The following is a 17,771-nucleotide window of genomic DNA, read 5'->3' as shown; positions in this document are numbered from 1 at the left end:
ATCAGGCGGTGTCACAGCGTTTTGTGTTCCCCCGTGTTATCTGTTCCCCCGAACACTGGGCACTAGTGCTGTGTGTTCCCCTTTCGCCATAAATATGATAAAAGAAAGTAGTCTAAACATGCATAAAAGCTAACCTTACGCCTAAAAACATTTCTTTAGGCCTAATTAGGCCTGAGGTTACCTTTTATGCATGTTTAGGATACTTTCTGCATTCATTTTCTGCTATCATATTTATCGTTATGGCGAAGGGGGAACACACAGCACTTGTGCCCAGTGTTCAGGGGAACACAAAACGCTGTGACAGCGGCTCGGACATAGACACTGTACTCGCTTCTATTAAGGTGGCGTTTCCAACTGTGACAAGGTAAGCTGATCCTTGCTTACCCTTAAGGTGGTAGGCTATGTAAAGCAGGGCAGATCTCTTGGCGTCCACAAACGGGTATTTGGGTTTGAAGCAGCCAACAGCAGTCAATGCCTTGGTCAGCGCCGTGGCCACACTCTGCTCCATGTAACCCAACATGGGCAGTCCACTTACAAGCATCGGCTCCTTTCGCGGTGGTAACTTGTGGGGTAAAGTAAGACCGAAATACTTCTCCGGTAGTCTGTAGAAAAAAGAAGATGAGCAGCTTGTTTACTGAAAGATACACTGAAAGACGCAGAAATGCAAGAAATTTCTCAGCACTTTCCGAATGATGTCGATTTCAAAGTTGTCCGCATGACGTCCTAACTTGATTGCAAGCAACGCATCAGTGCGCGTTTTGTCACTATATAAAAAACTACAAGCTAGAGTAACTTCCGATCCAAGACGAAACTTTATAAACGAATTCACTTTGTTTAGAGTTCACTTTTTGAGGGTCGGCCGGTTGGAATTGAAATGTTTAACTGGGTGAGTGCAAAAGAAAGGACAGCGTCGACGCTAATTTCCGTTTCGTAAACGGTCGTGGCCATTTTTTGACCGTCGATGCCATTCTTAGTAACCAAGCTTTTTTATTCGGTTAGCTTTCAATGAATTGTTAGGGTTAGCTTCATTTAAATGCTTTAAAATTGCGATGTTTGGAGAGGTTGCATGCAAATTATAAAGAAAATCTAACGACCAGATTTTCTGGAAACAAATAAAACCGATTTTAAAGGCCTATTTATATTTATTCGTGTTGCCATGGGAACGGCATATACGTCAGCTTAACTATCAAAAAACCGAAGTTCGTGTTGTTAACTTGCTTGCTACCATTTTTGGCGAATAAAGGATCAAGGGTTGTAGAGAAAAAGGTAAATGAAACAGGTATCAAAAACTGTGTTCAGCCACCTTAAGTGCGCATCCTCTGCAGTTATTGAACAGAGTTTGGTATCGTTCGCCGGACTTTTTCTACTTTTTTTAAGTTGTTTTCAAAATGTAAGTGACATACGCTGCTAATCTAGTCCTAGATTAAATATTGTTTTCCTTATTTGCAAATGGCAAACTCAACAGTGAAAATTGTTTCAAGTGGCGTCCAAATGGCAACGACCGCTTACGAAAAGGAAACTTGCAGCGTCGGCGGTTACGGGAACGCCATAAACACAGTAAGTTTGGGAGAAAATAGCTCTGCACGCCACACGCGAGCGTTTTCCATTTTGGTACATTTCTGTGACGTTCTCGTCCTGACAAAGACGTGAAAAGACCAATTTATGGACGTCCAAACTGTTCACACCAATTTCATTCCTGGAATATTGATACCCTCTTTCCACGCCAAAAGACATGGAATAATAATCATCATCATCACGAGTTCTGATTTCAGTTAATTTCGCAGATCAAATCAAATGTTGGTTTTTGAGGAGAGGAGAAAATCGCAATACTCGGGGGAAAACCACTCGGAGAAGAGTAGAACCAAATCCAACGTCGAATCCGGGAATCGATCCCGAGGAAGGCGAGTGCTCTCACCATTGCGCGAGCCATGCTCCTCGCGAATTACAATAATAAATGGAAATAATATGTAAGACAATGTTCTCGCAGCCGTCGTCGTCCTCGCTGCGTTTTGGCGGCTTCCATAAAACTTCCGACGGCAACCACAGATGACGAAATCAATTGATGCGTGACATAACCCACTAATCAGCATATTTGGTTCCCACGGTACATTCGTATATTCAAACTCGACGCCGATGGAAAGTGATGGAATCTTTACCAATCTTTTTACTGAACAATTTCCAAAAACATATCATAATGGTGTTCGAGCTGTGAACTAAACAAAAACTCCAATTCACTTTCCTCCGGAAGTTTGCCGTCTATGTTCGGAAATTTGATTGATGGAACCAAAAGGCAGTTTGGTGCTTAGCGCTTGAAGGTAAGATTCCGCAGTATAAGCTCCTAATGGTTGTAAAGGGGATGATTTGAATACAATGAACCCACGACAGACCCATCTTCGAACAAAATGCTGAAGCCTGCAATAGCGAGGATATGTGCTTAAAATGAGCCAACCTCTGGAACAATAGAGCTCTTTGCTTCGGCAAGCGACAAGGCTGTGGTTCGAAAATTAATAACAATACTTGACTTCAAGTTCAATTATCCGCTCGCTTGCAACTTTATTGAACGAAACAAGCACATAATAGTGCATTACAGAGGTCGTCAAAACCTGGTGAGGACATGCGTACTTTTCGTTCTTAATTAAACTTCGACTTCGATGAACTTATAGCACGATCAAATTTAGGGCCTGATTACATGGAAGCCGAGTAACCCGCCTGTTCATATAAAATCTTATTTTTTCGGCGTTGCTCTTACATGATCGGTGGGGTGACTCGCGAAAGGCAGGTTGCCCGGTCTGCCATGCCGGGTAACCCGCCTCGCCGGGGTCGCTTTTTGCCATGTAAACGGTTGAAGGTGGCGTAACTCGCCTACCCGGGGTCGGCTCGTGTTACGCGTAAAAGCGCGCCAAATGCTAATCTAAACAATATGACAGCTCGCAGTTACGAACGTGGCGAATTTTTTCGCCGAATTCATCTCCCCAGTTTGGAACGGCGCAATGACGAAAGCGACGACGAAGGCGAAGACGAAGGTAATAAAGAAAATTCCGAAAGAATACAAGCTTCAACTGAAGGCCTAGGCGAGTTTGCTGCTATAAACAACAACACAACTTCGACTTCAACTGAGGCCTGTTCAAATGCTTTGTCTGATCTCTCGATGGCACAAGGTCCACAGGGGCAATACACTGCCTTTGACGAAGCCGTTGCAACATTAAAAGTGATAATAGGAAGCCACAACACTGAAACGTTGAAGCAAGAGCTGGTAGTGGAAGTAGAAGAGCATTAACCGCCAAAATGCGCCTTTCTCCCGCCATTTTCCTAAAGAAAACGTTACCCGGGACACCAAGGTTATAACATTGCATGTAAACGCAAGCTATTTTTCGACCCCACCAAGGCGGGCTAGACGCCTCCATGAAAAAAAGGCCTTTATTTCAATTGTCAACAGCAGGTTACCTCATAAATTTTTGCAGTTTGTCTTCCGACTCGAAGCAAAAGAGCTTTTCTCTGTACTCTACCACCAAATCTGTTTCCCCAGGCACGATGTTTTCGTATCTACAAGCAAATAACAGGAAAAAATAATTGAAATGAAAGCATTGACATGAAAAAAACCGTCGATATGGCACTGAAATGTTTAGTTTTTTGTTATACATAAAGAAAATGATAAGGGAATATTACGGTAGTGGCAGGCAAAACGTCATTTACATTACGGGGTAAAATAAATAAGATTGTTATATAGCTGGAGTTTTTCCCGCTACAGCGCGCCCATTCATTGGCTAGTTCATGGTCACATGGCATTTAACAATGAAACTGTTTACCGCCACATGCCATGAGCGGGCAACATTGCGAAAACTATTACGTCAAACGGGGAACAGTTCACTGTTACCCGCCAAATGTTGACCGCTGTTGCACGTGATCAGGGCGTGCAGTTGAAGGTGGCCTGATGTTGTCGCTGGAATCTGGGCGCTTCTTTCAAAATGTTTGACCCATTTGTTTTGCTATATAACAAATCACTTAATGACTGGTCCCTCGGGAAACAGTTCATTTTGTTTCCCTCGAATCTCAATGTTTCCCTCGGCTGCGCCTCGGGGAAACATTGAGATTCTCGGGAAACAAAATGAACTGTTTCCCTCGGGACCAGTCATTAAGTGTTTAAAAGTGTCTGAAATCGCTTTAGTCATAGATTATTGTAAAACGAAACGGCAGCCTTCATTCGAAAGCGTTATCTGGCTACACGACATCGTCAACATCATCATGACCTTTAAACTATCACATACACAATATTACGAAAGGGATAAGTGGTTCTCGCACTAATGGGCCATTTGTTACTGGAGATCAGGTGGTACAAAAACCGCCAAACTGGAGAGTCATTTGCGCACTGGGACATTTAAAATAAAGCAACTTTTAAGAGCCAACACTTGAAGGAAATGTTCTTATTAGAAGGACACCGCCACACTTTATCACTTAACAGCAATATTATGGTACTAAACACCAGTTATTGCTGAAAAAGATTAGGTCATTCTTATGACACAAAACGTTACCGTGGCAACAGGAAAGCCCTGCAAAAACACCCCATATTTTCGCTTTAGCTGCTCATATCTCAAAAACGAATTCGGTCGGCAACCACCATTTTTAATTTCTGAAATGTAATCAGCATGCAGAATGAAACTTTCTGCAACGTTTCAAAAACGCCTCTGAAGCGGATTCAGAGCCACTTAAATAATTGAAAATTTAAGATAGCTCTGAATCCGCTCCACATTATTTTGTTAAACTTTCCAGAGAATTTCATCTTACCCTGATCATTTTCGTGCAATAAAAAACTGGGTTCACCGAGTTAGTTTTTAAGATATGAGCAACTGAAGCCAAAATATAGGGTGTTGTTGCAAGGCAAAGTTTTGTCAACTTCCTTTTCTTATAAAATCATAAACAAACTGAAGACAGGTGGAATTAGCAACAAAGACAAACATTAGTTGGTTAACCCTTGGCAAGCAGCAGGACTTCAATATGTTTATCCACAAAGTTTTCAGAAGGAACAGGAAGTTTACCTTAGCTTGCCATCCAAGAACGTGACTGGACAGTACCCCTTCAGTTCGATTTGTTTCGGAAAAAGGGCCTTCACTTCAGCTTCTGTCCTTCTCTTCGGCAGGTGTTCAGGCGGGGGCAGCTTTTTGGGGGCCAAAGGTGGCACGTAACGAGCGGGGTCCGCAAGAAAGCGCTCCAACTCCACTCTGGACGCCATTTTGTAATAACGCCCGCAAAACTCAGCAGCGAACTCTAATGACGGGTTGACGGAACAATCTACCAGTTCTCCGCGGTCAGCAAGGCTGACGGGACAATATTGGCCAAAATCCCCCAAACGCACTAAGCACTCACTAGGCGTAACACACATGTCGGCTATAGAGGCCGATTTACCTGCAGATAGCACAAAAAGTGGTAATGGGACCTTCTATCAAGGTGGATAGTGGTCGCATTGCACGTTAAAGAGAAAAAACTACTTGCATAACGTCCTGTAAAATAGCACCCCACGATGTTCAATATCTAAGACGAAAGTATTTCTTCAGTAACATTCCTTTACAAATATAATTCTTAAGGGAGGGGAAGCGAGAGGGATGAAGTGACGGTGCTGGTAGTTTCTGCAAATTAGGTGTCGCTGAGTTCTTTTAACTGAGCGACACCTAATAGCTCAGCGTCATAAAAACATTCTTAGTCTCCAACTCTAAATTGCACAGATGGAGCTTAAAACACAGAAATGCCTCGAGGCCTCCTGTTTTATAGTAGTATAATTTAAACATTTCAGAGAAGAAAAGTTACTATACTTACTGGCTTGGGAGGCACTGACAGCTTAGGCCAATTATTGTGGCGCCCTGATATTCATAACTCACATTGTCAAACTTAACGATTTTAATGCACTGAAATGTAATAAAGAACCATTCACACTGGTTGCTTCCACTCTGCCCCAAGCAACTATGTCCTTTTGCAAGTATTACCTTCCGATAATCTCTGCAAGTAAGTTTGAATCTGCCTAACACTTTTCCTGGCTTCATCCAAGGCTTGGTTCCACACCCACCACTTGGATCGCTGACCATCCGCTGCTACCCAGTTTCTGTATTCCTTTTGATACCACTCTCTCACGTCCGCAATTTCCCGCCTCCAAGCATTGACCCGTATACCGAGAATCTGTAAGCTGTCGTGCAGAGGAAGAACCCTTCAAAGAGAATAAGATGCATCGACGCATCCTTTTGTTAAGTACGTGGTTGTTTACGCGGCTTCACCATCTGATTCAACCAACAAGATATTGCGACAATTTGAGGACAATCGTTAAGCAAAGGTGATTTTTTTTTTCTTTTTGCAATAAGGCAGTTTTTAAGTGAGTTCAGAAGAAACAAAATCAAAGTGGTCAGTTTAGCCAACCACAGTTGACGCAAACAATCCAATGAGCCAATCATAACGCAAAACAAAAAAGTGCAGCCGCCACTAAGCGCGGGAAAACGCACACAACAAAATAAGTCAATCATAAAGCAAAACAAATAAGTGCAACCGTCACTAACCGCGGGAAAAGGCAGCTAGGTCCCCAAATAATTTTGCTTGTGTCTCAGATTGGATGAAAAAATGACGTGAGGTCTTTTAGCCAATAACCAACAATAGTATTGCAAAACCAAAGCCCGCCTGCGCGGGATTAATTATAAGTCCCATACGTTCCAAGACCTTTCCCAAGATTCTGGCCGCGCGAAAACTGAGAGGAGATCGTGTAAGAATCTTCTCTGAGCTTTTCGTTTCTAGGGAAACGAGTGTTGCACGGGCTAAACTAAAGAAGTAAAAAAAATTACTTTTGACGTTCAACTGCTACAAATTAGAAAGCCAGAAGGAAGTTTTATAACCCGAGGTTATGACACCAATGTTGTGTAAAAAATACCAGCTGACTAAGGTACTACAATCTTCTCGGTTTAGGTCAGTTTTGTTTATTTCTTATCTTTTCATTGCTAGAGAGTACCTGAACCTCGGCAATGGTTAACGTGCTACGATATTTTCATGATGATATTTACTCAATATTTTTGTAATTTCTAAAACCGGTTCAAACCCCGAACCGCCAACGTACGAAAGTGCTCCTTTCAATCAGGAAGCAGCTTAGCATAATCTGTCCATCATGCACCAAGTCCATTACGGAAATTGCTTTTGTAGAGCATCAGCAAACGAGTTCGTTTTCATCGCCTGTTAGTTTTATGACAACTAGCTCGGGTGAAATTCTTACGCCGCAATAACCTTTTATCAAGATATCTATATTTAGTACCACCCAACTAGTGGACTAATGCAAATCCTGCATTTTGATTGGCTACGCTACTAGATGACTTTTAGTAATAGTCTTCGAGTAGCGAAAAGCATGACGCTTTCTTTCGTTTTATTCCCAAATAAACATTTCTTCAACTTGCATTTGCTAACTTTATTATTGCCTTTTCTGTCCGACTAGTTGGATGATACTAAAAGAAATTAGACCCTTTGCCCTCAGGGGCCACGGCTACGGGTCTAATTGTTAAATATATATCCACATTAACATTCACATTCAGACTTGACCTAATAGAGTTATACGCGATACCTTGTAGGCGCATGAAGATCAGCCATTCCACGCCTCAACAACTCCTTATCATCAACTTGTAGCTCCAGCACTCTGACAGGTATAATCTTTCGCTCGGTCATTAGCTCGACTTGTCTTCTGGTGACTGGATAGCCATCCAGTATGTAACTAAAAGAAGAAACGGTAACTTGGAAACGGTCTGAACCTATTACTCTTGAACACAAAAGTTGCAATTTAAATGCAATTCACGTAGGTTGTCTCTTGAAAATAGAGGCGAACGTGATACACGAAGACGCGCCATAAATGGAGGGGTACCTTATGCACAGATACGTTATTTGTCGACAATAGGCTTCACTTTGTTCGATGGATATTTAGCCGATTTCCTTGAAATTTCACAGATTTTCAGTGTTAATTTTATGTTACATTATCTTGCTCAACATCCAGTTCAATTCCGTAGTCCTACGTCCACATTCCTTGACCCAACCACAGCGGACAGGGTTAAGTTTCTTCCTCTCTTATCTAAGATAGCGGCAGGAGTTTTTCGAAATAAAATACCCGGAACGCTATCTCGCCCAAATATACCTTTTTCATGACAGGCTGCAACGAAACAGTCACTCTTTACGTACCCTCGAGTCTGACACTGCATGTCCAGTAATGCCACTTCTAAGGCCTGCACTGCCAGTTCATCCGGCACAGTCATACCAGCTCTAAGGTGCAGCTTTATTTGTCTTGCGAGTTCTGTATATGGCTGGAAATTCAGGATTTTTCTTATTGCCTCACCGATGGATAACCTCACAACCCCGTACTCGGCCACAAAACGGTTAGCCACTGCAAAGAACAAGGAAGTGCACATTAATTAGGCGGGCAAAACAGTGATTTACTTAATTAGGTTGTTTGTCATTTCACGTACCACGGTAATATTTTATTACAGAGCTTTCAAGGAAAATGCTACTTTGAACTTGAAGTCGAGCGTGCAAGCTGCTATGATGATGTCTTCTGAAACATGCTTCCGTTTAAATTTCACCCAAAATAGCTTAAGTGAAAGCTGAGGAGCAAGGATGGCATAGTCGGTTAGTGCGCGGCCTTGATGCAAGAGGTTCGGACTCCGATCCCCGGATCTCACATCCTTGTTTCGACTTCTTTCCTTTCAGTGTAGCTTAAAGTAACTTGAAACACCCGTAAAACGAGGCACTGGTGGTGAGAGGGGAGTAAAATGAGTGCACCATCGACCGCAGCTGAAATAAATGTTACGAGTTATCGACGTTAAATATGGTTCCTTTGCTCTGCTCTGCTTTGCTTTGCTTTGCTTTGCTTTACATTCCACACAAGACAGAAAGGCCTTCAACAAACTTCTACAACGGAGCTTTGGCATTATGAGGTGGGGAGAGGATGGGGGGGGGGGGTGAATGGGCCAACGGATCGGCGGATTTTTGGAAATATCTTTGTCCGGATTTCGGATTCAGCGCTACATTTTAACGGATTTTGGGATCTTACAATCCCAGCGGATTGCGGTTTCATCCTTCTTTTTGGCCCGGATAATGGAATTTTGCCTGTCACAAAGTTCGGATCGCGGATCTCACCGATCTCGTTCGGATCACGGAACTCTCAAATCTACCTTCTTGCAAATATTGAGCAGATTTGGATGTAGGGACTTTTTTAACGGATCGATGGATTTTGTTATTAAATCCTAACGGATCGGCGGATTTGCATACCCCCATTCACCCTCCTCCATTATGTACAAAGCCCTCCCCACTGACTGACTATCTTCAGAGTAAGACTTAGTGTCTCCCTTAATTTAACTTTCATCTTCTGTGACAAGTTTAGAAGAAACGCATCATCATGGGTTGACACGTTTTGGGCGAGCCGTACTTACATCCAGTTTTTCCAGACTTTGGAGGTCCAAGAATGGCCATTTTGATGGGAACGACGGGTTTAGGAGAAGACTGTTTCAAGTAACGAGACGGACATTGCATGAACATGTCCCGCTGGTCCCGTCCCGAGCAAAAGTACACATGTTGTCGATACACTACAGGAAAGGTGTGATCACCAAAGCCGTACTGAGGAGGGAGAACTTCGCCCTCCAGGAGCTAAGGACGACAAAAGGGACATATGTTAGTTCAAGATGCAGCCGAAGTGTGGGTTATAAAATGTTTTCGGCTCCTTTGTACAAAGAACCCTCTGGATCCAGTCAGCTGACAGGCCCAGGCAGGCCAGTGTCTGCTTCGGGAGTTGAAGCTGTTGCAAAAAAACGGGAGAGTTGAGCAATTCAAAGAATCGTGATTTAAGACCAACCGCAAGATCTACAACAGTCATTTGTGTCCCGGAGTCAATCTTTTCCTCGTAGCACATCTCTGGAGAGTTTTAGAACATGTACAGTCGAATTAAAGGTACATTTTTATAACCGCTAGCAATCACCGTCTAAAATTTCGGAGGCTGCGCAATTTGCTCTGATGCGTGACCGTCAAGCTAGTAGGTTGTGAAACTCAAATAAACAATATTTTGCGGACTTCCTGGTTCTCGACATGTCAGAGGTCATAATTCTCGGCAATGATCGAAACAAATGATGCCTCTGGAGACAATTCACAGTGACCAGAAAAACAGCATTTTAGCAGCAAAATAAGCGAACGACGGAATCCAAATTAGCACACGCAAAAAAAAGCTGAGGTACTTTCTCTATGGTGATCCGGAAAACTCGAAAAAAAGATCCGAGCGATCCGTTGTAAAAGTCGAACCTACAACCTTCCGATTACGAGATCGGATGCTCTACCACTGAGCTATACAAGAATGGTCGAAGTTCTTATGACACTTATCTCGCTACAGGACTCAAATGGTCGAAATGGAGCGTGTTCTCGCAATTACAGTGAAGGAAATGGCAAATGTTATCCCGGTAAATGAACGAAGATTTCCAAAAGATTTCGAATGCAAAGTTATTCATCTCCTTTCGATAGCAAAAGGGGAAAAGTAATCTTCAACTTCATGACGACGAGTGCGCGCGGCACAGCTGTGACGTCACTTTACCTTGACGGGGCACCATCTTCCAAAACGGCTTGGAAATTTGTATCCCGTAATAAGCATTTTATTGGCAAGGTACCCATCGATTGCGAAGCACCGGTCAAACAGGCTTTCCCGGAAGTCCACAACTGGTTTGAGAACTTTCTTAATGCAGTACTCCACAATCCGGGGCTTTCGTCCACCATTTATCTCTCCTCGAGGAATTGAGATTTCTTCTAGCGTCTCCTATGAAATAAAATATGCCAAATTGGTAACCAATGCCTCGGTAGTTCGAAAGGTGGATAACTTTACACATCGGATAAACAACTGCCGTAAGAATAACTCAATTGATTTTCCAAAGATAAAACTGAAAAACCCGCATTTCGGCGTGCCCATGCCACCATTTTCAAGGTCAAGTACCATGTTATGTGATGTGAATATTAATAACAGTTTCAAGTCTCACTCTCGCTCGTACCGAGTCGGTTTGCATGTTTAAGGTGAGATAGAGCTTGCGAATAAAGAGCATCTCTTTACCGAGACAGACAAACTTGTTGCTGCATTTCGAAAGCACGTGAAACTGTTCAAAAGACAAGTAGATAGTGTGTTCACTTAAGTAGCTTTTTAAAAGGACGCACATTGTTGTTCGAGTCTGAAAACACGTACATGCAAGCGTAACCTAATTTATTGGGCTGATAGCTGTATCCGCTTCTTGACACAGTTTAGGTGGATGAAATTCATCAATTTTTTTAGTGATCAAGCAGACTACGAGAAGTCCCTCTTTGACCGGGTGGATAGCCGACCCCGAGAAGACAGGCACGAGAAAAAAATGGCCGCGACAAATCCTCCTCGAATCCAGCGCCAAATCCTCCTCGAATCCAGATTTCGCGCGGCCATTTTTCCTCGAACCTGCTCGAATAACCAAGCGGCGAAAGGGGGACAGCTCGTAGTCTAGTGATCAAGTGCTCACGGTGAATTTGACCTTTTTCAAATGCAAGAACGCATTTTTGTAGCATTAGGATCCGCCAATAGCGAGCACAAACCTGTACTATAGCTACTTTTCCAGTCTCCTCATCATATCGTTCGCCAATCTCAGTTTTGAGTCGCTCGACAGCATCTTCCTCGGTTTCTTCTTCTTCGTCTTCTAATTCTTCGTCTTCCTCCTCTTCCTCGGCGTCAAGAAAAGCTTCGATGTCTTCTTCGTCATCATCTTCATCTGGATCTTCTTCGCTGTCTTCGCTATCCCTTTGCGATCTGTAAGCCTAATGATTAAAAGATGATACTTGTTCAAAATCAGGTGATCTTTTAGCCAGCAGGTTGGATTGGTTAATGAACTGTCGAGATCTCGTCACTTCTTTTGTCCTGCTAAACCTATCAATGAGACTACGAGATCATTTTTTAAATACACCTGCGATGGGTAATCAGCTAGAAGTCGACCTTCCAATTAGACGACTATGGGTGATTAAGATGGCTTCGAAAAAGCAAAAGACGTAGAAAACTATTGTTAACCATGTTTTATCCCGAGGATAATAACTAAGCTGTAAGATTAAGAACCCCCAACTGTTAAATGTAACTTTAAATATAATCAACCTCGTTCCCAGGATCTTCTCGCTTTTTAACATAGATGTTGAAAGCCGAGAAGACCCTGGGAACGAGGTTGACGTACAATGAGTAAGGCAAATTAAAAGTCCAACTCATTTACGGTGCAGGAATTCACCTTTGAAAGGCGTGTTTACCAAAAGTGTTGTAACCTTGCCTCATTGAAAAGCGTTCAGACATTTTTGTTACGCGAAAGTCAAATTTCAGCACTATAAAACTGATCTTTTGCTTTAAATCTTTCCGATTTTGCTTCTAACAGCCGCACAAGTTGTGGAAAGTTGGCAAAATAATTGGCAGTTCCTTGTCCCACGACCGAGCTAGTGAGAGGTATGGGTCCATCCTGAGATGACGTCACAAACCACATTGCATTTTGCATTAAAGGTTTGAGAGATTTTGTTCCATGACAGGGCAGTTTTTGACGTCTATCAGTGAACCATATAACATATGCCTTTCCTATACCCAAGCCGTGGGACAAACGACGTCTGTTTTACGGCGCATTAACACTAAACTTTCTTAGAGAAAACGATTAAAAAAGCGAATTATGGAGCACAGGGACCCTTTGAGATTGAAGGACGACAAGTTTTACGCCTTGACCATGCGTATTGGGATTTGCGGTCGGTCAAAATCTTTTAAAGAGTGCATGCTTCGAAGGGAAAACGCGTAGTTGAGTCATTAGAATATTCTATTAAATTCCCACCCTCGCCCAATCGAAAACATGCAGTTTTCTTAGAGCAGTCAGAAAGAAATAATTCTCAAAAGCAAAAACTTCATGCAAATATCTGACCCTTCTCTCGGATTTTCTTGAAGCTAACTCCGCCAATTTTTCCTCGCGTCTCCTCGCACGGTCTTCATCCTTTGTAACAAAGATAATGAGAAATTAACTGCATTGGTGGGTTGAAGATGAACCAATAAAAAACAAATTTACACTGTGAGGTCTGTCGTGTAAGTTTCGTCCAGAATTTTTAAGGAATTTATCTTGAGTGTTACGAGGCAAACAACCATCACGCCAGTATTTTTTCCCGATTAATAATTAACACGTGCGATAACTAGGAAGTTCCATCAAGTACTAGGTTCGATTACCAGCCGCTGTCTCGGAAAAGAGCCCACGCTCCTCCCCCGAAGATCCGAAGTCTCTCTCGGGGTGAAACGAAGGCCAGACTCGAGAGAGTGGCGGCAATAGACCTACTTCATAATGGCGGTCAAATAAAATATTCTTTTCTTTAATGCTAATAAGCCTCTCTGGCCTCGTTACGACAAGCAAATTTCAAAAGAATTTTGTTTCAAAATGAGGGCAGTAGGTTTAATTAACATTAAGACAAAAGAATGTAAAAGTGGTCGCCATTTATGAAAGTGGTATATGGAGCCTATTAAATTACTTGCACTTCAATGTTCTCTCAAACAACCACACCGTTCAAATCTACCAGTTACATTTTAGATAACATTCTTGTGGCTGTCTTCGTCGTCCCTGCTTAAGCTCTCTAAAATAGTTTTCGACTTCTGAAACGAGGAATAAATTAAGTACAGACTACAATTGAAAGATATATGTCAGTCCCTTGTTTGTATCTTATCAAAGACACCACGATATAGATCATTTCTTTTCTTACGTCCAAGAAATGTTCTCAGTATGAATGATACCCTTGAAAGATCTAGGGCATAGGCGTAGTGTAATGAAAAAAACTATATTTTTAATCCTACCTTCTGTTTCTTGGCTAAAGCACGCTGTCTTTCTTTCTCCGCCTCGCGTTTGTCTCGCTTTTTACGCCACTTTTCAAGCAGCGGTGGTAAAAGTCTATCCACAATTTCAGTATCTTCCACTCCCAGAATAACGGCGAGGTCAGGAAACAAGCCCGAGGTTGCTAGGTAACGAGCCTCTGCTTCAGTGCGAGGGAAACCCTCCAAGATAAACCCTGTGGACCTTCAGAGAGGAAACATCTCGTTTTAAATAAAGAGTAAAGGAGCTCTTTTGCTATCCAGCAGTCAAGCGAGTGATTTCTCTGTAACTTTACAAATAAGCAAACAAACTGGCCCCCTCTATTTATTGAAGTCTCAGGAACTGAATTGATAAGGCGCCTCCTGTATGTATACATACATACATACATGGCCAAAATTTTTTTTACTATAAACGACTCTTTCTGCAAAGAAAAAAAAACTAAAACAAATCGAAAAAACAGACTCTTGATAAATTACTTCTGAATTCTACGAAACGTCCTAGGCATAGCGTAAGTAAAAGTCATACAGTTAAGCGAGTTCTGGGAAGTTGGCTGGAGAGCAAAAAAAAAATAGCCCTGAGATCCCTGCCAGAGATGCACGCCGATTTCGATAAGCGTCAGGAAGTGTCCCCTTGCTCTCCTCCGCAACTTCAACAACACTTGTATCTGGGAATTCACAAAGTTTCCCCTAATCTTCGGTCCTCTAGTAAAGAGGAAGACCAACATTTACCCTCACCAAAAAAATAACGCTAACCCTTACACTCATTTCTACAAATAGGCAGCAAATGATTACCCAAATTGGGCATTTTCACAGTCAATTGTGTCTCACCTAAACGGCTCTTCGTTCCAAAATGGCGGCAGAATCTTGTCCAAAGTTTCATTTGGAAGTGGCTCACCCTCAGCTAAATTTGCACGAATGCTTTCTTCTTCATCCGTCAGTTCGGGTTCAGGTTCAGTCTCAGCCTCTGTCTCGGCCCCAGTCCCTTCTTCGTCTTCTCCACTATCCTTCCCTTCCGCTTCTTTTGGAGCATTTTCTGCATCTGGGAAACAAATCAACCGCACACGAAAGATCATTATAACTATCATGTGAGAATAATATTTAGTTATTATATAGGCAAACTGGTCCGAGATGAAAAGGAGAATTCTCATTGGTTCTAGGACCGGTCACGAAGCAGCGTACATATCAATACTTCTTGTTTACAAACATTGACGTCAATTTTCTTTTGATGTTTAAATTTGCCAACCACGGAACCAAAGGAAGTCATTGTTTCAATAACCTATTAGGTTCTGGTTGGCATCTTAATGACAATGGGTAACGTCACGAGAAACATCGCTATAGGTTACCAAACTGACTCTATTTTCTGTTTCCATTTTCTCGGACATAAATGTTTTTTTTGTTTAGTCATGTCGGAGTTCCAGTACGAATTTTACTTTCCAGAACCGTTAACAGAAGCAGGAGAAGAGGCAGGACTCAAGGAATAAAAAACCCAGCGAAAGAAGGCCAATCTAATAAAATCCTTATTGAACTAGCTTGTTCTCTCCGTACTGGAAAAATATTGGTCTCCCTCCCTTTTTTTTGCAAGTTTATGGACCGAGCCTGAAAGGAGCATTACACCCTAAACATCAAAAGTTGCATTTGAAAATTTGTAGGTGCCCGCAAATCAACGGCACATACTGTCTATTCAGGACCAACTGAAGATAAACGAGCTAGCGAGCGGGGCTACGGAGGGATCTTAAGCAAGAACGACGAAGCAAACAACGTCCTCCAAGACTGGTTTTTTGAGTAAGCCTGGTTTAGTTAGGGCGTTAAATCCTCAATGTTCAAATCCATCTCAGGATAGATTTGTCTATCCAGCACGCCTCCACTCGCCGCAAGTGCTTCCTGGTTCTCTCCTGCCAAAGAAGTTTGGCTTGGCGTGTTATACTTTATTCGAATTATTTGTGTCACCGCTCCTTCTTGTAAAGCGCACTGCAGCATATCCATATAACTTACTATCTTAGTAGAATATTGTTTTCTAGATAATTGAAAAGTTAAAGAATCAACGATGCCTGCTCAATACTTACCAGTCCCTTCAAGTCCTTCCGGGGCCGTGACAGCTTGTTCACCGGTTTCATCCTCATCGTCATCATATTCGGGTCCTATCTTTTTCTTGGTCTTAGCAATGATCAATTCTTGCAGACGCTCCTTGAATGAAATGTGGAACACGCCGATTTGCTTTGCTAATTGGCGGCCGTGCAGAGTTTTACCCGCTCCTTTGGGACCAAGAATTAAGAGACGAATTGGAGGAGGCTGAAAAATAAGAATGAAGTGATCGAACCGTAAATGTGTAAATAATAAAAGAGGGATACTTCGACACAAACCAGATTTGCGTGAACGGTGAAAGAACTAAAAAGGCTGCGAGAGTATGCATCACGCGTAGTCTCAAGACTTTATTCCAAGTACTTTGAAGTCGGTGGCATTGTGTGGCAAATAGTTGAGATCAAGTATATGAAACATTGATACTTAATGAGAAACCATATTAAAATAGAAAAATAACTTCGGTTCAAAAATGTGGTTTAGGACAAGAGCTCGCAAACGCATTTCAAATGCGTTTTCGAGTCCAAAACACCAAAACGTTTTTGGTCGAGTATGGAAGCTCTGGGTTACGTTTTAAGGTGGCTCAAACCAGTTTCAACAATTTGGAGGGGATGTCTCATTATAAGGATTAACTCTACAACACGGTTTCACTTAATGACAATGTAATGGTGCCATATGAAACAGCAACAATTGTTTAACAAGATGCACATACTAATGTGACGGAACAGATTACCATGGCAACAAAAGAATCATCTAAAAAAGCCCTATATTTTGTGTTTAAGCTCTTGTATCTCAAAAACAAACTCGATGACCCCCATTTTTTATTGCTGAGAAGCGATTAGCAGGCTAAGATAAATCTCTCTGCAAAGTTTAAAAAAATTATCCGGAATGGATTCAGAGCCACCTTAACACTCTCCAATTGTGAAGGTGGCTATGAATCTGCTCCAGAGATTTTTTTTTAACTTTGCAGAGAGATTTATCTTCGCTTGCTCGTCACTCTCCAGCAATAAAAGAATGGGGGTCACCGAGTTAGTTTTTGAGATTGATACATGAATTTACACACAAAATGTAGGGTGTTTTTAGATGGCTCTTTTGTTGCCATGGTGACCTATTACGTCACATCAATGAGTGTATCTTGTTTCATATGGTACCACAAATTTGATGTTACATGAAACAGTTGGGTAGATTAAATCCTTCCAAATAGTACAAGAAACGTTTGTATAAACGTTTGTACAAGAAACGTTTGTATAAACGTAACCTTTCCTTGTACTTCCAAATAGTACAGTTTGTTGAAGGTGTTAAAACTGGTTTGAGCCTCCTAAAGTGACATTTGAGCAAGTAAAGAAGACTATAATTTGGGAATAAATGGATCACGGTAAAAGTTGTCGGAACTTTCGAAACTCTGTTCTCTTTAAAGGCAATGGTCCACAACAAAGGGACCACAGAGAAGCGCGGAAGCGGGGATTGTAATTTAAGCTACTGACAAGGGCTCAACTTACCTCAAGAGGTCTGTTTATCGGGAGATAACTGTTTGGATCTGCCAGAAATGTAGCCCTGGCATCAGTGGATGAGAAGAAATAAGTTCGCTCACGATACTTTGCGGCGCATTCAACAATACCCGGCCACAAAACATATTTATCTTTTAACATTACTGGGCAGTAATGGCTTGTATCACCAAAGATCTTTTTCTTGTCTTTGGCGTAAATGTCTTCTTCTTCCTCCTCCTCGTCTTCTTCATCTTCGCCGAAGTCTTCTTCTTCCTCGTCTTGGTCCATGCCGGTGTATTCCCAACCGCGATAATTAAATGGAGCTGAAGTGGAATTGTTAAGAGAGATTTTAC

General features: G+C 42.1%; 1 protein-coding gene across 1 annotated transcript in view; it reads right to left on the bottom strand.

Annotated features, from left to right (window-relative positions):
• The window catches only part of LOC137996828 (adenylate kinase 9-like), a 41,279-nt gene that overhangs the window by 1,171 nt on the left and 22,337 nt on the right, over nt 1-17,771 (bottom strand). The window contains exons 15-28 of the mRNA XM_068842420.1: nt 17,431-17,741; nt 15,919-16,144; nt 14,684-14,894; nt 13,841-14,060; nt 12,930-12,998; nt 11,590-11,808; nt 10,577-10,795; nt 9,432-9,645; nt 8,185-8,386; nt 7,580-7,726; nt 5,976-6,193; nt 5,034-5,400; nt 3,445-3,543; nt 385-602 (exon numbers count right to left, since the gene is read on the bottom strand). Of these exons, the coding sequence (XP_068698521.1) occupies nt 385-602; nt 3,445-3,543; nt 5,034-5,400; nt 5,976-6,193; nt 7,580-7,726; nt 8,185-8,386; nt 9,432-9,645; nt 10,577-10,795; nt 11,590-11,808; nt 12,930-12,998; nt 13,841-14,060; nt 14,684-14,894; nt 15,919-16,144; nt 17,431-17,741 (2,940 nt within the window). The remainder of the gene's footprint in view (nt 1-384; nt 603-3,444; nt 3,544-5,033; nt 5,401-5,975; nt 6,194-7,579; nt 7,727-8,184; nt 8,387-9,431; nt 9,646-10,576; nt 10,796-11,589; nt 11,809-12,929; nt 12,999-13,840; nt 14,061-14,683; nt 14,895-15,918; nt 16,145-17,430; nt 17,742-17,771) is intronic.

This window comes from Montipora foliosa, chromosome 3 (genome assembly GCF_036669935.1).
Source record: "Montipora foliosa isolate CH-2021 chromosome 3, ASM3666993v2, whole genome shotgun sequence".
Lineage (NCBI taxonomy): Eukaryota > Metazoa > Cnidaria > Anthozoa > Scleractinia > Acroporidae > Montipora > Montipora foliosa.
Note: the sequence above shows the minus strand (reverse complement) of the source record. Positions and strands in the feature narration are given on the sequence as shown.